This window comes from Ochotona princeps, chromosome 23, assembly GCF_030435755.1.
Source record: "Ochotona princeps isolate mOchPri1 chromosome 23, mOchPri1.hap1, whole genome shotgun sequence".
In the NCBI taxonomy this organism is placed as follows: domain Eukaryota; kingdom Metazoa; phylum Chordata; class Mammalia; order Lagomorpha; family Ochotonidae; genus Ochotona; species Ochotona princeps.
In genome coordinates this window covers 34,288,114-34,311,027 of record NC_080854.1, presented here as the reverse complement: position 1 = coordinate 34,311,027, position 22,914 = coordinate 34,288,114, and the positions used below count along the sequence as shown (strand labels likewise).

Here is a 22,914-nt window from a genome sequence, read left to right as displayed (position 1 = left end):
GAGGAAAACTCCCATTACATCTCTTGATGAAATCCCCCCAATAACATACTTATCCTGAATGGGTCTAGAGTGGCTGGATGACAGAGAAATTACATGATAAATTAATCTATTGGTCAGTTTACTCCTCATTAATACAAACTGTCTCAATTTTGAGGAAAATTTACTGCAAAGCCAGGAACTTTATGGACTTTGATAGACAAAATGTGCAAATCTTATCATTAAGAAGTTTTGTCTTATAGACACCCTTAATTATGATCTGGAAGACTATGAACAACATATTGACTCACAAGTATTCAGGAATAATCTCACTCCCCTTGCTTCCTATGTTTTCAATGACACTTGAGCCATCTTTAACTGCTTTCCCAGGTGCATTAGCGAGAGCTGGACTAAAATTGGAGCAGCCAGGACTTGAACCAGTGTCCATATGGGATGTGGCTTCCTGTGCCACAATGCCAGCCCCAGTGATTGCTCTTCATATGGTAAATGTTAACTATGTAGTTCCAAGCCTTACTCTCACTATTTCCTTATAGTGTAGATAAACATCTGTTAAAGAAATTGGGAAGGAGACAAGAATCTGTGATCTACTTTCTGATTCTGGTGGTTAGAAGGCCTATCTAAGTTCATGGGCGGGAAAGCAGATGATCAGCATCTGGCCAGATCCTGAGAGTCTGCGAAACACAGGAAGCCTAGCAAGCGAAATGCCCACATTTGCTAGAAAGAGAATCTTTACAGAGCTTTACCTAGGATATTCCTAATTCCAGAATTGCCTATGGAAATTGCATTTGAATTAGGTTCAGTCACCATTAATGACTGTTAATGATATTTAATATAGGTTTTAATGCATTTGTTTTCTCTTACTGCTATAATGACTTGGCTCATATCTTAAAGCTGCATACACTTATTATCCCAGGTCTGTTCTTTCCGGTTTATAGGCCACTCTCCAGGCTAACAATGATGTTTGAGCTAGGCTGTATTCCTGCAGACGTGCCGTTTCCTGGCCTACTCGGCTGGTTGGCAGAATGCAATTCCTTGTGCTTGAAGGATGAAGGCCTGTCTAGGCTTCCCTGCTGGCTGCCAGCTGAGGATCATTCCCAGCTCCTAGAGGACATTTAAATTCTCACCTGTGGTCACGCTGACTCTGCTATTCAAGATTGCTGTGATCTCAGCCAGAGCAACGTCCTGCTTTTAAGGGCTCATGTGATTAGGTTGGGTCCACCTGAATAATCTACAGCAATCCCTTCATCTCAGGGACCTTAACCTTAATCATGGTTGCAAAATTGCTTTTGCCAGATAACGACAAGATGGGATTACAGTGCAGGCAGCTTGGGGAGTCATTTTTTTGCAAACCATGGGTTCGCTCTTTGCAAGTGATAGGGATACACACAGTTTCCAAGTCACATGTCACCCTGGGTTGGTGTGAGTCCTAGCACCTCAGAGGAGCAGACCCTGTCCTGCCTGGGCCTTTGGTTACTCACAGCCTTGATAAGGGTGAGAAAGCTTGATTTTGTTTGGGGTCTCTGAGTAAAGTTTTGTTTCATCTCACTAACATAAATAAGTACTCCAGAATCCGCTAGCTTCACAATTGTTGACTGCACCACTGGCATCTCGTCCTAGCATCTAGTTTCCCGGAACCATGCTGTGTGCAAATCTCAAGTGCAGATTGAGGGATGCGGACTGAGCAGCCCTGAGGAGTTTCCCCCAGCATGTCCAGGCAGAACCAAACCACAGGGAATCACCGCCACAAAAGGAAACCGTAATTACCAAAAGGATACAATATCTTATTACCGAAGGAATTTGTTCTCTCTGTGACATACATGGAGCTCAGTCCAGTGTGGCAATGAACTGGTGAGACTGAACTTCTTGCTATGTGTGTCTGCCTTCCCCCAGAACTGGGCCAGCTGGCTAAGCCACCTCTACAAAATGGCCTTTGCTTTCAGCAATCTGCTACTTATGCTGCACAGGTTGGATATGTGCAACCCCTGCTCTAAAGGTTCAACATGCAGAGTGCTTCAAAGGCCAAACATTTTAAGTGCTGGCTGACATGCTAACAAACTATAGATTTTGCAGCATTCTGATTTTGGCTTTTCAGATTAGGAGGCTTGACTGATAAAATCTGTGCAGATATTCCACACACATGTGTTATACTAGCTGGCAGAAAAGCCTGGGGCAAGCTGGAAGGAATAACCAACTCCATTGTCTATTTGCTCACTGTTGGATTCATGTACTGACGTAGCCAATGCGTTCATCAGGCTCAAGTATTCCTAGGCTCTGCTTGAATACTTTTTACTACAAAGCAAAGTAAAAACATTACATGGTTCAGTTGCTACTCTCCTTGGTTAACCTAAATGGGATGACACTGATTCCATTCTACCACATGTGTATGCAAAACATGAGAAGCTGTTTTCTACAACTATGCATGGTGATAAATTCAGCATTGCCAGTAATTTGAATAATGATTTCCAAGGACTACATATAGAAGGGGCAGCTCTCTGTGTTGGTCAATTCTTCCAGTTACTAGCTTGATGCCAAACTCACTTGGGAACAAACCACAGCAATAGCACCTATTCACTCCTGGCTATGAAACTACTATCAATGTCTCTAGGGATATGCAAGCAGAAGAAACAGAAAAAAAGTCCTTCTTCTATCAATACGCAGGAAAAGTGCTTATGTATTGATTTATAGAGAACATGTTCTGAGTTGAATTTACATAATAATTTTTCTGGACAAATACACAGTACAAAATTGTTAAATTCAAGGAAGGCAACACCAAGAAGGAAGATTCATTTCATTCCTTTTAAACTTTTTGATTGCTTGTTAAAGCACAGATATATAAGATTATTATTTTGATTTTGTAAAATGTTGGTGGACACCATAATTGGAAAGGTCAGAGTAACTGACGATAACTGTGTATTTAAAGTGACTGCTTTTACTTCTCTCCTAAGTGCTCAGCATCACCTCTCAAGGGTCCTTGTGAATAAAGGAGCGAAGCCAGAAGTTAGAGACTCTAGCATTTGTAAGACATCCTTTAGGGATGATTAATTATTCTAAGCATAGTTGCAGATCTAAAAAGGTGCTTTTGAACAGGTCAAGCTTGAATATGCAAGAAGGGGAACCATGGGAGGAACAGACATGCCTGCAGCATAGCAAATGAAGAAAAGCTCTCCTCAGGATCCAGAGAAACCAAATAGCAGCTGGAGGACAGTCGTGTCTGCACCCAGGCTCCCTCAAAGGTTCCACATCTTCGTCCAAGGCCAAACTCAGACTGTGAATGAATATGCATGGCTGCTTGTGATTGATTTCTGTGTCTGTCAAATAGATGGTGACCTGCTAGAAAGAAAAGGAGACAGAAGCACTAAATGATGTCAACACTAAGGCTGTCTGGCCACAAAAGGAACTAAAATTGGAAACCAGCAACAGAACAGCTTCCTACTGCCAGCTCCTTCTTTAGCCTTATTCCATAGAGGAATCAGAAACAGACCAGATAACATTCTTATCTCAAGCGTGTTAAACGGATTTCAAGCAACAGAGCCTGCCGTTGAAACCATGAGAGATTTTGAAGAGCACCACACAAAGAGTATGACCAGTCAGAGCAGCACAGCAGGAATGACTTCAGACTCCTACCCTGGCAGGGCCTCAATTGTCACAAATATTTCAAATCCTTTACACTCCATAAGATGCTTTAGGATAGTGAAAAAAAGTTTGAGTGTCAACTTCAACATTTACATTTGTCTGACTTTGGACAACACATTTCACCTACCTAGTCCTTAATTTCCTCCATCTTTAAAGTGGGCAATGTTTTCTTCTTCTTCTTCTATTTTATTTTAAATTTTATGATTCAATTCCATAGACTCCGGGATTTTTCCTTACCCCCTCCCCAAACTCCATCGCCCTAACTGTCCCCCATATCATTAGTACAGTCCTTCGTAAGCAGTCATAAGTTCATCATTTTGCTATTTAAGTGTATGCTGACATTGTAGGTACAGAAAATGGCAGACAGTCCATGAACCTGTTGCCAAGATGTATCCAACAACTTCATTGGCAGTCCATATTTGATTTGGAAGTAGAGATGCATACTGCATTGTATCTTCACATCTGGATATGACAGGCTCTATTACACAGTTACTATAAATTAAAGTGGGCTATGTTTTAACCTTTGGTCAACACCCCTCCTTTGTTCCCCACGGACTTCTGTTCATTCAGGGACCTATTTTGCCAAACAGCAAATGAGAACAACGAGTGTAAAGAACCCGGTGAAGTACAGAAGCAGATGCTGTGAAATTAACTAATGACCCAACAGCTTGTGGGGGAAGTGAGTCCCTTTTTCCGCTTTCTGCTCTGTGGATGTCTTCAGCGCTTATTCTACTCTTCTCACATTCTCCCGTATTAGCTTGCCACCACCAACTTAGGACTTCAGCAAAATGTTTGTCAACTCACAGGTCTGGCAGCTGGAAGCCCAAGATCCAGATGTGGGCAGGATTGTCCACAACGGCTATAAGAAAAAATTTCTCTCCTTCCTGACTTCTGTATTCTGTTGGGTTATTGTAAACACTGCTGCTCTTTTGTTTCTAGAAGCATCACCCCAATATGTCTTCATCTTCATGTGGTATTTTCCCTGTCTGTGACCGTGCCCAAATTTTCCCCTTTTTATTATGACACCTGTCACACTGCAATGGAGCTGATCCAGTAATAATTTCAGCTAAATAAAACATAAAACAATGGCCCTTTTCACAAAAAAGATTACATTCTAAAGCACAGTGATTCTTCCAACTACTACATCACCATTCAAACCAGGAACTCCAATCATAGGAATATAACCAAACGCAGGCATCCAAACAACCTACTGCCCATACACGTAACAGCATTATTCACACTAAGCCAGAGAGGGCATGGTCCAAATGTCCATCAATGCACAAAATGTGGCAAGTCAATATAATGGAATATTATCCATCCATAAAAGGAAAGAAATCTTGAAACATGCTAGAAAGTAGATGAACCTTGATAGAACCCTGATGATAAAAATCCAGTTACAGGGCCTGGTGCCATGGCCTAGTGGCTAAAGTCCTTGCCTTGAACACACTGGGATCCCATATGGGTGCAGGTTCTAATCCCGGTGGCCCTGCTTCCCATCCAGCTCCCTGGCTGTGGCCTAGTAAAGCAGTAGAGGACAGACCAAAGCCTTGGGTTCCTGCACCCACGTGGAAGACCTGGAGAAGGTTCCTGGCTCCTGGCTTTGAATTGGCTCAGCTCCAGCCATTGTGGCCAATTAGGGCGGGAATCAGCACACATAAGATCTTCCTTTCTGTCTCTTTGTCTCTGTATATCTGACTTTGTAATAAAAAAAAAATCTTTTTAAAAAAAAAGGATTGATATTCCCTGGCAGACTCAATCGGCAACAGACCTTATCATTCAACCTAACCATTGGGGAAATAATTCTAGCTTCCTAGGACTTCTGTAACCTGATATCTGTAACCTAAACAAAATAAAGTTACACTTAAAAAAATTCAGTTACAAAGCCCAAGTGTTATAGGATTCCCCTTGAATGAAATATGCAGAAACAGCTCAGAGTGACCGGCAGGGTCTGGGGAGGGCAAAGCAGAGTAACTGCTTGCTGGTTATGGGATCCCCTTTTGGGGTGACATAGAGAGAAGCGGTCTACACAAAACTTTCAATATACAAAATCTATGGAGTTGTTTACTTTTAAAAGGGCGAATATTACATTGTATGAATTTCATCTAAATTTCCTCATGAAAAAACAAGGGAACAGAATTGCCTGAAGAGATGATGCAGAGATCATGATAGTCTAACTAGGAGGTTCCCTCTGCTTGGAAGGACACTCTGCTCCTGCCAGTCAGAGTCCCCCGCTTCCATGTAACGTTAATCTCCTCGGCTCCTGGCAGACTCAACATCTATAGAGCTGTGCATGCTTGCAAAGGCACAGGAGGAAGCCGGGGTCCCAGGAGGCCAACATCATCTCCATGTCATCCTGTCCCAATGACACTGTCAGTCTGAGCCTTGGCATCATTGGGCCACAGAGGACAGGTGCTCAGAGAAATGCCCAACACTTCCTACTGAGGCTGGCATCCTTGCTGGGTGCCATTGAAGCAACCAAGCGACCACCTCCCTCAATGCTTCCCCTTGTAATCAGGAGGAGCTCTGAAAAGTCCCACAAAAGCCCAGTAATGGCTCCTTCACACACCCCATTGCCACAAGACTTGGCTGCAACCTCAAGGCCAACCTCTTTATCTGAGCTGCTTAGGAGCGACAGGGGTCAAGGACAAACTATATTTCCTCTAGTCTGCTAGCATGACAGGGTTGTCTGCAGAGAAGAAATAGGAAAGTGCCTTTATGTTCTAGAAAAGGACCTATTAGTACTGCTTCCATCATGTTAAGGAGAAATACTGCCCTTCAGATAATGTGAGGTTCTGAGCCAGGAACTGAAGCCAGTGGCCTCCCAAACCTGGGAGCACTCAACCAGAGTCATGGACTGCACACCATTCCTCCTGGCAGGCCCTCAATGCCTTTTCTGCCTTGAAATAATTACTTTTTGCAGGAAGCCTCATTTGCTTCAACCACCTGATCCAAACTTGTGCAAAATAGAGAGCTGTCAGGGCAGTAAGTAGCACTCACAGCGACACCATTTGGCAGGACTCTCATTTGTTGATATAAATTAGTCTGAAATTAGCAATTACATTGTTGATTCAAAATAAGGTCAAGCAAAATGCAACACTGGGAAGAACAATGGTCTGGGTGCACGGGTCCAGACAGGACCATTATGGAGAATTATAGGGGATGACTCAACAGCTTGTCTTTGCCCTGGCCATTGTCGTCCCCACATAGTCTTTTGTGCCAACACAGCTACTCTGCGGTAATAAGTTACCTTAAGAGAAATGTAATTAGTTGTTGGGATTCATTAGCTCCCGCAGAGCCTCCACAGCACATCTTCCTCGCTGGTTTCGTGCTTGGGAATGGGGAGTAATGAGGTATTTAAACCTCTATGGATACAGTGAAGGACACAGAGTTCATCTGAAGTCCTGGCATGTCTGTCCTGTTACTCAGCAGCCTGAAATGGAAGATTAGTTCAGGACAAACACAGAAGATCACCTTGTCCTGAAATTCCGTTGTTACGGGTTGCCCACCTGGTCACACATATTCTCTCCAACTGCTGCTGCTCTGCTTAAACCTTGCAAAGCCAGGAACCTGTGTTCCAAGCTGGGATCCTCCTCAGGGGTAGATCCCCCAAGCCTTTTCCCTGCTTTATGGACACTTTTTAGTTGGTACTTCTAGAAGCTCACAATAACAACTTTCTGGCTGGGCCCAGTGGCTAAATCCTAACCTTGCAAGCACCAAGATCCCACGTGGGTGCTGGTTTCTGTCCTTGCTACTCTGCTCCCCAGCTAGCTCCCTGCTTGTGGCCTAGGAAAGCAGTGGAAACTGGCCCAAAGTCATTGGATGCTACACCCACGTGGGAGACCTGAAAGAGGTGCCTGCCTCAGGATTGGTTCAATCCGTGAATGGAAGCTTCTCGCGCTGTTAATCTGTTCTGCCTTTCCAATAAAAACAAATCTTTTTTTTTTTTAAAAAAACCCAGTTTTTGGCTAAAATTAAGGAATAATACCTTTTCCTTTGAGTTGCTTCTTAGTTTTCTGTTTGCAGGGCAAATAACTGCAAGGGGAGATGCAGGGGACCTAGGGTGGATTCTCCCTGCTCACCCCCCAGGCCCTCTGCTTAGCAAGCTGTGTTTAGCTTCGAGGGGAGGAGAGGAAGCCATGCAAACAGACTTCCTGAACAGCCTTCACCTTACAGGGATCTGCTGAAGGCCATGCAGCACATCGCGCGGCCTTCTCTGCAAGTGCACGCGAGCTGGCGGGTCACTGACAGAGGTCCAGGGGCTGTGGAGGCAGAATGACAAAAAGAAACTCCTACTCTTACTTCAAAAGTTGTTGGGTGTTTGAGGGTCCACCAGATGTGAGACAAAAGGAATCATAAGCTGGGTCATGCAGTCTGGACCGGAGGATCAGTGGGCTATGGGCTCCGAGAGCATCTGGAGGTGCAGCAGGAGCCGTGATCTCAAAATGCGGCTTTTCTATGGCTCTCATTAGGAATGTGCCCCTTTGTCCAAGAGGAATTGCACCTGCGAGTTGGAGACCTCCCCTGAACACTACTGCCCTCCCTCCCTCCATCTGTTCTTAGGAGAGCTGTGCTTGGCTTGCAGGCTATTTTACAAGGCTGGAATAGTCTGGTATCACTTTTAAATAACGCCATTTTGCAAAATGGAAAGGAAAAAAGTATGGATGTAGGTGTGTTAGGATACAGCAGAGGTTTAGTTTGTAAGTATGGATGTAGGTGTGTTAGGATACAGCAGAGGCTTAGTTTGTAAGTATGGATGTAGGTAGGTTAGGATACAGCAGAGGTTTAGTTCGTAAGTATGGATGTAGGTGTGTTAGGATACAGCAGAGGTTTAGTTTGTAAGTATGGATGTAGGTAGGTTAGGATATAGCAGAGGTTTAGTTTGTAAGCAGTTAAGTGAAGCTGTGATTGATGATTAAGATTTGCCTCTGCTTTCTGCCCAGGAAGGCTTCTTTTCTGGTAACACAGCATTATCTAAGGCTTCTGGAAGAAAAATCACATTCTCAATAACAAGAGGTTGTGAAGAATTGAAAGAATTAACTAGTTTTTTGAACATATTAATCACAGGACTAGTGTCCTGTAACCCCATGTTTTATACAAATAAAAGTGAAGCAGCATGGCACACCTCTTGGAAATAAACCAAACTTTCACTTAATTTTATTTATTTCTTAGAAAGGTAAAAAGACAGAGGGGGAACAGAGGCAGACAGAGATCCTTTCCAGCTGCTGTTTTACTCCTTGGATGTCCACAACACTGAGGGCAGGGTCAGGCAAAGCCAGGAACCTCCCATATTGTGGCAGGGTCCCCTGCAGCTGAGACAAAGCCTCACAGGATCTGCATCGGCAGGAAGCTGTGAGATACTGGGTGTGGGCGTCCCAGGTGGGGTTTTAAACTCTGTGCCAAATTCTGACTGACTTTGTTTAAAGGGAGTAGCTTGCTTCCAATAATGGAAAAGTCTGAATATTCATATTCTAGTGGGAAGAATGAAAACTCAAAATGCATATTGAAAACATAAAATCCAATATTTGCTTGTCTAAAGAAGCCCATATTTTACAACCAAATTATGGGATACTTAATATAAAGAAGTTTGAATTAGAGTCTGAAAATGTTCATAATTAAGTAGATACTTTGAAAAAAAAGTGAAAGAAACTTTAAGAGGGAATCACACGGGAGAACATTTCACATCAATCACTTATATTTAAGATGAAAGCATTATATTCTCACTTTTCTGGCTTAGACAAAATAATGTTTGGGAGGAAATGAGTCCCACTACACTTTCACAGGAGGCCAGAAAGAACTTCAGAAGATCACAGCCTGTCCTTTTGGGGTAAGAAAGGTATCTTGCAAGAATCGAAAGATAAAACTTTTTCAGATTTTTCATAATAGAAAAGATAAAACAGAGGCAAAGTCCCAAAGGATAGAAAGCCAAAGGACTCCAAGATACAATCTGTAAACCAGTTAGAGAAAAACAACACGTGAAGCTTTCACAGGTAAAGAAGGTGATAGCTTGACCAGCAGTGGAAAGTTGGGAAAAAAGGATACTACCTCTGAGGCTTCGCAGAGCAAAAGCAGAAGCCAATTTGTGCTGCCAGGGCACCAGGGCATGACCCAGGTGGTCTCCTTGCAGTGCCATCACACCAGGCTCACGATGGCAAGCTCCCTAACTATTCTCCATGAGAAGCATAGCATCTAGCACAGGGAAAGACTACATACTGAGAACATCTGAATGTATTCCTTGTGTGTGAGTCCACCCAGTGGCTTCCTGATCTAAAGGGACACTGTAGTCCAGAGAGGACGAAAGCGTGGGTGCAATCCAGGCTCCTGCGCCATGCGTGACAATGCCCCACTCAGACTTCAGATGGTGCCAATGTCCCTGACTGGTAGGCTCTGGCTGCTGTGCTTGGAAGTCAACCACTGCACCTGCCTTCCAGCCAAGGCTTCACCCCCCACCAGTGCCTGAGCTCTACCACCAGCCACGACGAGGAGAGCTCCGTGCTGTGTGCAGATTGTCTGAGCCATCCCTTAGAGTCTCTGATGCTTCCAGCACTTCTCCCTCTCGTTCTCTCTCCGCTGCCTCTCCTCCACTTGGAATCAGATCCACATCAAAGACGGATGGTTTTCTCAGTTCCTGTGCTGTCTGCTTAGTTTTCCTCCTAGGTGTTGCTGCTAATTAAATAGCATGCATGGCTGGCCAATTCTGTCTTGCCATCTTCCTCTGCAAGGATCCGGCCTGAGTTGGCAGACCTTTCCTCACTGTCAGCACACACACGTGCTCTTAGGTGGCACCTCGTGTCTGTCTATGGACCAGGGCAGAGAAGGAGCAACCAGCTGTGCCACCAAGAATCTTAGTTTTCCTGCACTCCCAGCCGTAGGACTTGGGGCAAGTTATTCTGACCCTATGAGTACCAGCCTCAGGATCTGTTAACACTGGCTAAGAACTTCTGCCTCACAGCCAAGAAACAGCATCTCCTAGCTATGAATACAGGTGCTAAACCCAAAACTAATCTCCCCCTAAAAGTTTTGTAGCGTCAAGGCTGGGTTTTTGATAAAGAAAAAGGTGAGATCCTAGAGCCTTGGGGCTGAATGGGGATGCCAAATTTGGGAACATCTCCTATGAGGACCTGATTTGGGGGTGTTTTGGGACAGCTGGAAAAGACTGCTGGCCATGACCAAATTTTCTTTTTTATCTCAAGAAACTTTGCCCTTTTTCTCTGAGCTGTGCAACCTGAGGCCCAGATAGAACAGCCCAGTAACCCTCAGGGCAATGAACAAAATGTGGCCAAGCTGGGGTTCAAATGCAGATCTCTTGATTCTTTTATTTATTTTTTAAAGATTTATTTATTTATTTTAAAGATTTATTTTATTTTTATTACAAAGTCAGATATACTGAGAGGAGGAGAGATAGAGAGGAAGTGGAGCTGCTGGGATTAGAAACAGCGGCCGTATGGGATCAAGGCAAGAACCTCAGTCACCAGGCCACGCCGCCGAGCCCAGATTTATTTATTTTTATTAGAAAGGGACATCAGACTTATGGAGAGAAGGAGAGACAGATTTTTCCACCCACTGATTTACTCCAGAAATGGTCACAATAGCCAGAATTCAGCTGATCTGACATGAAGCCATGAGCTTCTTCCAGGTCTCCCGTGTGGGTGCAGGGTCCCACGGCTTTGGGTCACACTCTACTGCTTCCCCAGACCACAAGCAGGGGGATGGATGGAAGTGGAGCAGTCGGCACCTGAACTGGTGTCAGTATGGGATCTTGGTGCTCGCACGGTGAGGATTTAGCCATTGAGCCATCACACTGGGTCCAGACCTTTCACTTCTTAACCAACAATCGTTTCATACACGGTTGAACAACTAGGATCCAAGATGAATATGTGCAGAGATGTTCTCGAGCTCTGTTACTGTTAAGCTGACCTAGTGATTTCACCAAAACATAAGGCTTTCATGAAACCCACCATGCAAATCCCAACTCAAGAACCAACACCTCAATTAGCATCTTATGATGCCATGTATGGGTTCTTCTCAAGTTCTCCAGGTGTCCGCCTGTGTGTGGAGCACTGGCTACAGAATATCTTTGTGGTCACTTCCTTTTAGAAACAGGAAAATGTCTATATTGGCCTTCCTTAAGGTTAGAGAATAAGTGTGATTTTAGAGTATATTAACCAATGAGTCAAATATACTTCATACTGGTCAACATGACCTGACAAGAAGAACATTTTAATTTTATTAAAGACTATTTCCTAAAGTGAGGACAAATTGTGAAAACCAATTAGGATGCTGTTATTACAGGCTGCATTGTGTTCCCTTAGAATTGCCATGTTGAGGGCCCTGAATAATGGAAATCCTCACCTTGCAACTGCAATGATCCCATATGGGTACAAGTTTATGTCCTGTCTTCTGGAATTTCCTTTCAGCTACCTGTCTGTGGCTTGGGAAAGCAGTGGAGGATGGCTCAAATCCTTGGGACCCTGCAACCATGTGGGAGACCTAGAAGCAGCTCCTGCCTTTGGACTGGCTCAGCTCTGGCCATCGTAGCCATTTGGGGATTGAATCAACGGACCGAAGATCCTTCTGTACCTCCTTCTCTCTGTAAATCTGCCTTTCCAATAAAAATAAATAAGTCTTTTTAAAAACTGCCATGTTGAAGTCCAAACCCAGTGTATGTCAAAATGGGGCTGTATTTGGAGGAAGGCAGTTTAATGAGGCAACAGAAGCAACATGAAGTCTTGTACATGGGCTCTAATCTAACATGACCACTGCTCTAGAGAATTTGGACACAGATGACCAGAGGCAAAATCATGTGCAGACACAGGGGAAAGACAGCATCCATAGGGCAAAGAGAGAGGTGCCTCACAGAACCAGCTGGCTGACTCTTGCATCTGGGTTAACTGGGAACTAAGCTCTGTTGTTCAAGCCACACAATCAATGTCGTGCTCTGGTGGATGAAAAAACCAGCGCAAGCATCAACCCCCACTACTTTTGATTTCAGTGGAGGGGAGTGAGCTAGGAGTGTTAGGGTGGCCTTGGCAGGCCTGCGTCCCTGACTCCAGGGGGCTGCTGAGGCAGGGAGTCCCCCTTCCCCTCTCTGCTGAGCTCCTAAAACCCATTACTGAACTCTGCCATCTGCCTCCAAAGAAGAACTTCACTGCTGAGTCTCGTTGGTCCAACACCATCTGAAATCCAGATCAGATGCACTGAAGAGGCAACCGTCCAGTGAGGCGTTTCCTCTCTTCTGGATTGAGTGTGGGGGTGTGGGTGCATGCGCAGTGTGTGTCTCACACCGTTTTCTCTGTAGGCACGAGGAATGCTCATTCACCTGACACGGACTTAACTTCGCCCAGTGGAGTCTGCAGTCAGCTGCCTGAGAACTCATCACATACTTTAAAAAATATATTTTTAGAAAAGAGTGCTTTGAATAGATGAATACTATTGGCAGCCAACTGACCTTAACATAAAAAAAATAATAATAATTCCATTTCTTACCTGTGGCTAATGTAAGAGTAAACCAGATAAAATAAATGTCTTTGGAGATTTCCAGCCACAGTGTGATTATCATTAGCATTACTTTGTGAAGGGGTTTTCTCAAGGTCATGGTAGAATTAGTGGCACTGTGGGACCAGGCACTCATCCATTATATGGGTTAAAATGACTAATTGAGGGTCTGAGTCTAATTATAATCCTAAGCACAGGCGCAGTGTAGATCCTTCAACAGGCTTAATAACATTCTCATGTACACAAAGATAGATGGAAAAAAATTAGGGTTGTATATTGTTGTCCTTCAGGACAAGATGCTGTAGTGGGAACAGAATAATAAAAATGAAGAAATGACTCGGTGGCGCGGGGGCAATGAGCTGTGCAAGTTAGCAAAGCCAGGCTTCTTGCACATGATTTGCCTGGAGATATTCTGCGGTCTGCACAGCTGAGTGGAAGGCGGCTCTGCTGTAGTGTGGATCAGAGGGTTTCTACGGAACTGCCAGCAGATCCAAGGGCTGTGCCGGAAGCTTTACCTGAGTTCCCTCCCAACGAAGGCAACGCCTACAGCAGCATCCTTGGGATATTGATTTGTGGCACATTAAATGGGAAACACAGTTTCACACTAACGTATCCATTCTGAAGGCAACTGGGCAAGTCATTCCTGTAACTGACTTAGGCTCCGTCAGCTCCTGGCAACACTCAGTAGCTGTTCAAAGTCAGGCTTGTGTGCGGAGAGCCTCCTCTAATGCCCACCAGGTCAAGTGACCGCATGTGAACCTTCCATGCCTGGGGCAGTCACTTCCGGCCTTGCACAGCTCTCAACTCTGCTGTAGAGGAGCTGCTGCTTCCTTTACAGGTGGTGGCTGGAAATCACCCTGTGTTCGGAGACAGGACTGTCTGGGTTCTGAGTCCCACTTTGGCTGCAGTCTGCAGACAGGCAGCTTCGGGGAGTGCTTTGCTTCCTCCTCCTCCCCTTCTCATAGGACCCTGCTCTCTGGATGTAGGGCCCACCCTATAGCAGCAGGATGTTTTAGCTAATGATATCTGCAGCACCCTATTTCTGAACAGGATCCCATTATAATGTTCCCAGTGCACAGGGACTTTTAAGGGACATTAATTCATCCCAACACAGACACCAACAGAAGCCTGACCACAGTGGGAGTCCATACGACCCTTCCTACACTGCGCTCAGGCCATGGCCCATCTAACATGGTTGAAGTTGAAGGTGATGATCATACCGGCCAGTGCTTAAGAGAGACAATTGACAATCTTGCGTGCATAGAAATGATCAGGAGCTCACAGCAATATATTTCAAAGTCTGCATAACCTGACTTGTGCTAAACAGAAGTCATTTCCTGGGGCAGTTCTTAAGACAAAATGAAGAATAAATGAGTAACAAAATAACCTCAGTCAGACTCGTGCTTCAAGTCCTTTCCACAAATTGCTGCACTTATTTGGAACCATGTTTTTAAATGATTTTCATCAGCAATTTCACTGAAGCTTGAATTTGGCAGAAATGAAGCAAAAGACACAAAGAGAAAAAGGGGAAGAAAAGAGGAAGAAGGGGGCATGACTGTGTCTCTGGGCCTGGCTGGGAGCAAAGCAAGGAGAGAAAGCCTTCCGCACCTGAGCCCTCAGCACCCAGGGCTCTCACACTCACCGTCCCCTCTCACCCTCACCTGAGCCCTCAGCACCCAGGGCTCTCACACTCACCGTCCCCTCTCACCCTCACCTGAGCCCTCAGCACCCAGGGCTCTCACACTCACCCTCCCTCTGCCAGTGCTACCTGGAGCCCCATGGTCCCCCCTCTGTCATTCTTAGCAACGCACATCCTCCCAAAAAGATTTAAGAATTTTTCTTTTTCTTTCTTTCTTTTTTTTTTTTTGCATTCCTATCCTCTGTCCTCAGTGACAGATAGATACTCCAGGGACAAATAGATAGATCTGTTCATGCAAAATTCCATTTCCTACCTTAAAATGGATTTCAAATGGAAAAGGACTAAATGTATTAACTTTTGATTTCATATTTCATACGTGCTCAAGTTCTTGCTATATCAACATGCTATGACATTTCCCCATGAGCATTTAGCGTGTTCTTTTAGCAAGTGGCTCTTTGGACCGCTCCAGGGAGCATTCCTCCGACTAGAGTCTGGGGTGGGTGAAGGGGCTAAAGCAAACTCTCAAGAAATCAGAGAGTCTTAAAAATAGATGGAATTGCCCAAAGATGGGATGGTGTCAGCTTTTCAGATTTTTGATTCGCTACGTGATTGATAGAGATACATTCCCCTCACTTAAATTCACTGTGCTAAGCTTTCAGACATTTATATTCATATCACTGTGTTTCTTTTCTAAAGAGAATAAAGAGGCAATCTCTTTTAGAATAGTAATTGCTTACATTTTTAACCTTGGCTTCCCACCCAGAAATGACATAATCAAGCATGAATCCTGCTAGGAACAGAATAATCAGGACTGGTAAGTCCTGACAATAATAAGGTAAACTTATTTTTATTTGCCATATATTCCTACCTCAGGATTGGTAAACTATACTGGTTTAGGAACTACTACCCTAGCAAAAGAGTTTTGTTTTTAATTTTCTTCACCTATGTGAAATTATAGTTACAGATAAAGACCAATAATATCCATTTATTTTAAAGTTGTGAAAGAACAGAGGATTGGGAAAACTGAGAAACCCATGCCAATGTTATTATCTAGGGTATGCATTAAGCTCCAGTCTTATTTTTAAAAACAAAAAAGTCCTCACAGTTCTCATTGTGTAGAGGGAGATTTCAGGTAAGGAAAAGTGACTGATTCTACCCAGTCCATCTGCTCATCCCACATTTTAGGTATCAGGATAAAAAGTATGGAAAGCCAGGAGAGAGACAGCGATCAAGACAAATGACATTGACAGGCAAAAAATGGATGTTGGCCAACTGGAGGCCTCTTGTTGAGAAGCAAACCAAAGGAGTTCAGACTGAAGATAGCGTGTCCCTGTGTCAGCTTGCTGGTTGTCGTACTGTTTAAGCACAGACCTGTTGATCATCTCCTTCCTATAATGTTTCTCTCTCCATCGTGTGTGGTGCAGTGGGGATGGTCTGAACCAAGAGGCTGGGTCAGGCCCAAGCACTGGCTTCACAAATGCCTTCAGCATGTAAGGGGTTAATGACGAATATGAAAATCAACATACTGAAGCAGAACTTTCAGGCCCCTGGAAGAGAGGAGTTTTATGCATGATGGTGACAATGATCATAATAATCACAATCCCCCTTTAAGCTTTTTTCTTCCTTCAACTCACAGTGCACGTCAAGTGTAGCTGGAGTTCTCTCAGAGCAACACCAGAACATTTGAGTCATTCCTTGTGGTCCTCCCCTCCTACTACCTGCATGGGAGAAGGCTTTACTCATGCTTGGTCCAGCTTTACCTGCTCCACAAAACCACTCCTGGCCACAAATGGCTGAGTGAGTTCTTTTCCCGCCAGCTTTTCCTTATGTACCGTCCTAAGCAAAGAGTTAGAATACCACCAGCAGGTCGTGCTGGGGCTCAGTGTGACGCTGCCAGTTTCTTGACGGGATTGTGAGTTCCTGGAGGGTGGAGATAGCCTTGTCTGTCTCTGCGGCGGGGTCCCAGCCTAGTGCACAGCAGGTGAGCAGCAGATGCTCTCGGGGTAAAATTACCAAAAGCTAAGAACAGCACAGGAAGTGATTTCTTTAATGCGAATCAAGATCAAAGCCTCATTGGAAAAATTGAGCAGGCATTTAAAAATCATACACTAGAATCTAAAATCCGTTGGGCTGTTGTCAGTTGTCTCTGTTTTGGTGTGTTGCCAAGCGCTTTCTCAATAAATGATGAACAAGAATAGAAGTTCCTTGAGATCTGCCATCAGATGGTCTACATTCAGTAAATTCATATTTGCCCTTTTCTGAGTGTAATTTTTTTCTAGTTCAACATGCTCATCAATGTGGAATGATTCATAAATAGTTTCCAGTGTTAAAGGAGAAATCATATTTCTTCCTATATATGGGGAGGTCTAACACATTAAAGGAGAACAGGTACTGCCTGACTTATAATGGGGATAAGTCCTCATACACCCATTAAAAGTTGAAAATACCCGTAAGTGGAAGACGCATCTGCTCCACCTAAGCTCCTGAACACCCTCAGCAATGGTGCACACCGCTGGCGGTCTCCCTCGGAGACTATAGGACGGCCAGTCAGTGCCACTGCCCAGTCAGCTCCCACACACCAGCCCGGGGCACTTTCTAATGAATGCATATCGTCATACCTTTTTAAAGCCAAAAAAACATAAGCTGAGATCATCATGTATTGGACACTATTTTCCTAATTGTGGGATCTGCCTTGTCGTTCACAGAACGAAATTAGGAAAACAGAAAACTACCAAACCTTGCTGCACATAACCTAACTGTACCTTGGCAAAGGAAATCACAATTTGGTAGCAAATACCCTTCCAAAAGTCAATTTCCTCCTTTTGTGATTCCCATTGTGGAGTCACACCCAGCAGCAGAAGCAGGGACCACACTTCTGCCTGTAAATGTGTAGAAATGGGGAACCAGCCTGCTCTCACCCAACTTTGCTGTGGATCATAGCCCAGGTCTGAAATTCACTCAGGTGGCCGAGAAGGGGCCCATGAACATGCACTGGTCTAATTGATACTAAATATACACTCGTAATGTTGGTGGCCTCTATCCTGATGTTATACATCATGAAGAGCTAACTGGGACCCTCTGTTCTTCTGAGAGAATCTTAACTGATCTTGCTAAAGCAATCTTTGCTGGCTTCCTGTCTATGACTACAACGGACTGTGTGAGGACCCGGCAGGTGTCGGTGAGCAGGATGCTCTACAAGCAGACGATGCTAGGGACTTTGGGAGGGAAACAGCACCTGCAATGTTGCAGGGAGGTCACACAGACAAAGCTGGGCATGAGAGGCAGAGGTGCATCACATTTTAGCTTTGGAAGGGTTATATTTCTTCCGGTGGGTCGGGCATTTTTCTGCAGAGTAAGAGAAGCCGACATGAGGACACAAGAGGAAGTTTTGGAGAACAGCACATGTTGGCTTATGGTAGGGCCTATCAGGGAAATTATGTCAAGAGTTCACCGTTCCATGACCTGAAGGAAAAGCAAAGTTGTCAGAAGACTCCCACTCCCACAACAGAACATGTGTAGATACGTGGGAGGAGCCCTCTGCGCACATTCACATCGACACTCACACTCTTCTTAAGACTGAAGGCTGCCAGCACAGGTATGAATATTCATGAGCTTATTATTATTAATGTCAGCAAGGTGATTTGTTCCTCCTCAGTGGAGACTGGGTATCAAGCCTGGGAACCAGCCAACTGCAGAAGATATGCCATGTTAGTGCTAGGCCATCTACAGCAACCCTGTTCACTTTACTTATGAAACAGATTACTTGATTGGGCTTTTTTAATCAATCCTTTTTAATCACACCCATCCCACCAACTTCTTCAGTCAAGATTTACAATTTTGGCATAAACTATGTAGCATCCTTGAAAGCACAGTCTTAGATTTTAGAACTACATGTTGATTACTGCTTTCTTTTCTATGAGTAATAAACAAGACATGAAGATGATTCTAAGAAATCTCCATAGATTTCTAGGCGATGGCTTGTGTAAAAATGCCTTTGGGGAAAGTTACTGCACGTCTGCAAGTTAATTTTTTTTTTAAATTAACCCAATAGGCGTCATTAAAGAGCCATTTCCAGGAATTGCAAGCTCTTGCAGTCCATGAAGAATTACCAAAAACAAATGAATAAAAACAGTTACCAGTGCAGTGACTTATATCCCTATGTATGTATTATAGACTCTTTCCAATCAACTGGCCTGCCTAGGCCTTCCAAATGCATGACATAGTTCAGCAAAACATTACCATGGGCTACTGTTCTCAATAAAAGAAAATAACTTATTTTTGGTTGCCATTAAAATGTTCACCTCTTCCCCTGGGCCTATGAGGTCATATTAAAAAGATCAAACCCAGGCCCAGCATGGTAGGCTAGTGGCCAAAGTCCTCGCCTTACGTGCACCGGGATTTCGAATGGGCACTGGTTGGTATCCTGGCTGCTCCACTTCCCATCCAGCTTCCTGCTTGTGGCCTGGGAAAGCAGTCAAGGACGGTCCAAAACCAAGTCACCCAGTACCAGCATGGGAGACCCAGAAGAAGCTCCTGGCTCCTGGCTTCAGATTGGTTCAGCTCTGGCTGTTGCAGCCACTTGGGAAACAAATCAGCAGATGTAAGATCTTCCTTTCTATCTCTCCTCCTCTTTGTATGTCTGACTTCACAATAAAAATAAATGAATCTTTAAAAAAAAGATCAAACCCTAGCTTAAGTACAGAGTAGAGGAAGACGGCCATACTTCACCCAGCCTGATTGGAAAGGTGTTTTTGTTAGCTTCTGACACCCCAGTACCACTTCAATGTTCAACACTGCGCAATCTATCAAAACAGCAGCTCGAGTTACACACTCCAGACAGAGCGTGCCTGATGTCACCAAGAGAACACGGCAGGAGAAGGGCCTCAGCCCTGACTGACCTTAGGCACCCAGTGGCATTGCGCAGCACCTGCGATGAATGCAGCTGTATTTTCCGATCCTCCTGAAGAGGCGAATTTTCCCAGCCCGAGTGGGGGATGATCACCGCATTGGTCAACACCGCCAGGGCGTCCTGGATGATTGGCATTTTCAGTGCATCGCACGATGACAGGTTCCAAAGGACTCCTGCAAAAGATACACAGAAGAGCTTTTGGACGGCTTCCAGTTTTTCTCCTCTTACGTTGTTTTCCTTATTGGAGTCAGGAACATCCGAAGGAAGGATTAAGTGAGGACAGGCAGAAGTTCTAGAGCATGTCCTGAACATTCTAGAACATCTGTGGCAACCTGTTAAAAGTGTGCTGATGAGTCAGCAGAGGAATTGTGACTTGATTCTCTTTGAATCATCACGGGGAGTGGGGAGACCCGAGTGCGGCCACCATGCAGGCTGCCATTAACACAACACCAACACAACGGCTTGAGGTCCCATTCTAGCCGAGACGAAGGTGGCAGCTGGACAACGCTGTTGCTGGGGTGACCGTGGACTGAGCCGAAGACGGTGGGCAGCTGCCCGCACAGAAGTCTCCAGGTCAGCAGGGCACAGTTCTGTTGTTAGGACAAATGATGTTTCAGGCGTTTATATGTTTATAGAATGAGGCTAATTTTAGAAAAGGCCGTGAGCACTGTACATGTAAAAGGCCATTTGAAAATGTTTTTAAAATGGCCATTCTGGCTTTTTGTTTAGAACCATATATGAAAAGGAAACACATATGGAAGAATGCTGTGTTTTCCTTGGCAGGAAAGCCTTTTTAAAGCTCCTCCAACCCAGCCAGACCAAGCACCACTGCTGCGGACCCTGACACGTTAGCCATCGGTAGGATAAACTGCACTTCCAGCCCATCTGTTTAACAAGCTCTCAGTAGACTGTAGCCAGATGAAATCTGGCTTTAGGCGCTGTGTCATAATATAGACATTTATTCATGAAATTTCCTCAATTCCTTGCTAGGTAAGGACGTTAATAATATAAATATGGATGTTGAGTGCTTGTGACAGACTTACAGACAAAAACATTCCCAACACTGCATTATCTAGCCCTTCTCAGAAACCTTGGCCCAAATTTTCCTTCATGCCTCCACTATTTTTTGTCTCCTTTTTGTGCAAATATTTGCCTTATCATTAGTATTTTAAGTATATAAAAGACACTAGGGGGGACACAGAAGGTACTCAAAAGATATGGATTTGGACTGATTCTAAATACTAAAAATGCTGAAATATATATTCATCTTGTAATAAAACAGGAAGTGCTTATTAATTAACAAATGTTCTATGAATTTTTGATTAGTTGAGCAACGTTTTACTAAATACAAAGTGACTTACTAATCTATTTGGGGATAGCTGTTACATTCTAATAATCATTTATTTGTTGTGTCACCAAAATGTTACCTTTTTATAGTAAAATAGCTGGTGCTTTAACTTTATTTTTGTTTCACTGGAAAGGCAGAGACAGATAGTGATGTTGCATCTAATGGCTAACTTCCCAAAGGTCCACAATGGCCAGCACCGGGCCAGGCTGAAACTTGAGTCCAGAGCCCAGCCTTGGTGTGCCATGTGGGAGGCAGGGACCCAAGCCCTGAGCCTTCATCTGCTGCCTTCCAGGTGTGCACCAGCAGGAGGCAGGACCTGAAGCGGAGTAGTCAGAATTCACATCAGGCAGCCTATTACGGGATGTGGGTTCTCCAGGGCTATCTCGCACTCTGTTTCAACTACCTGTCCTGCTTCTAAAGTGTAACAGGCATATTAAAAACAGATGAGTATCTATTCCAGTATTTGAAAGTAAATTTTAGAATCCTCATGGGCAATGATTTATGTTTATTCTTCTAAGTATTCAAAATAAAGAGTAAAACGAAACATGAACTTGTCATTGCTAAATCCTGATTTGAAACCAGAGGCTTGTACATGTTTTGAAATACAGGCAATATTCATATATTCTGCTGGAAAATAATTTTCTCTAAAATCTGAACAGTAAAAGAGAAACTTGTGCATTTTTGACTGCACCAACTTTGAAAGAATCATAGTCATAATAATGAAGTGATTTTTACTCTTTTCTAGTGTATACAAAAAAAGTTGGGAAGGGGAGGGGGAATACTCAAAATCTGAACACAAATCCAACAAGTGAAAGGCTGAAAAATAAATTAAGTTCCACAGCACCTCAGAGGCACCTGTGTCCTCTTCACCTTTCTCATTGACTCCTTAACTGGTGAATCCTAATTCAAACCATGCATGGACCTAAACCTCCCGGTTTACTCCACCTTCCAGGACTGGCTCCATCTGTGAGTCACATTCCAGTGAATTTCTCTCTGCACTTGACTCATATCTCCAAATCTTCCATCTTGATTTACAGTGGTAACCCATAGGTGCTTGCTGGACTTGATAGAGCTACCATAAATCTATCCAGGACACCAGTATCACCTCCACAAACTGGCTGGAACACTGCAGAACTGCTGTAGCAGAAATACAGATGACCCGCTGGCCTGTGTTCTCAAAGGTTGGGGTTGGTTAGAAAACGTGGCCACACAGAAAAGCTTGAGGCTTGGAGCGGCAGTTTCTGAGGACCAGCCAAGGGTGAGAAGCAGCTGGGAATTCCACGTCTGTCCTGCTACATCCCACAAACACGCACGTGTACACATCACACAGAACCCCCTATGCCACACACACACCCTATCCTCTACACAGAACCACACATCACCTTTCCCAACTCCCCGCACACCAGCCACATACTCATACATGCCAAACACACATCATACCCTGCACAAGCCACTCAGATATCCACCTCCCCAGACACACCACCCCTACCCAGCACACATACAGTATACGCATCACACTGCCCCTAAGCCCCTCTCTCTCTCCTTCTCTCCCTAGGAGTGAGCTGGACTTAGTGGCTCATTTATGACCCTCACAATATGGGCTGAGTGACATGAGATGAGATCTGTGGTTTCCTCTAGGCTCTCACTAGTGGGGAGGGAGGCTCGTTGTCATGGCATGGACACTCTCACACAGCCCCAGGGACGACACAGTGATCAAGAGACACCATCGTGCAAGTGTTCCATCCTGGAAGTGGCCCCTCAGCCCCACTTCATGGCTTTGGTTGGGCTCATGGGAGGCCCTGGGCCAGACCTGCTCCCCTCCAGGGCTCCTGGAGGACTGACACCTGGAAAAACTGCTCACTGCTCTGAATTGTTATGTTCCGGAGTGATCTGGTA

The 22,914-nt window shown here is 44.5% G+C and overlaps 1 protein-coding gene across 3 annotated transcripts in view; it reads right to left on the bottom strand.

Moving 5' to 3' along the window:
* Positions 1-22,914, bottom strand: part of CTNND2 (catenin delta 2) — a 702,327-nt gene that overhangs the window by 121,931 nt on the left and 557,482 nt on the right. For all 3 annotated transcript variants that reach the window (XM_058680080.1, XM_058680081.1, XM_058680082.1), the window contains one exon: positions 19,660-19,843. In XM_058680080.1, coding sequence (XP_058536063.1) covers positions 19,660-19,843 — 184 coding nt within the window. The remainder of the gene's footprint in view (positions 1-19,659; positions 19,844-22,914) is intronic.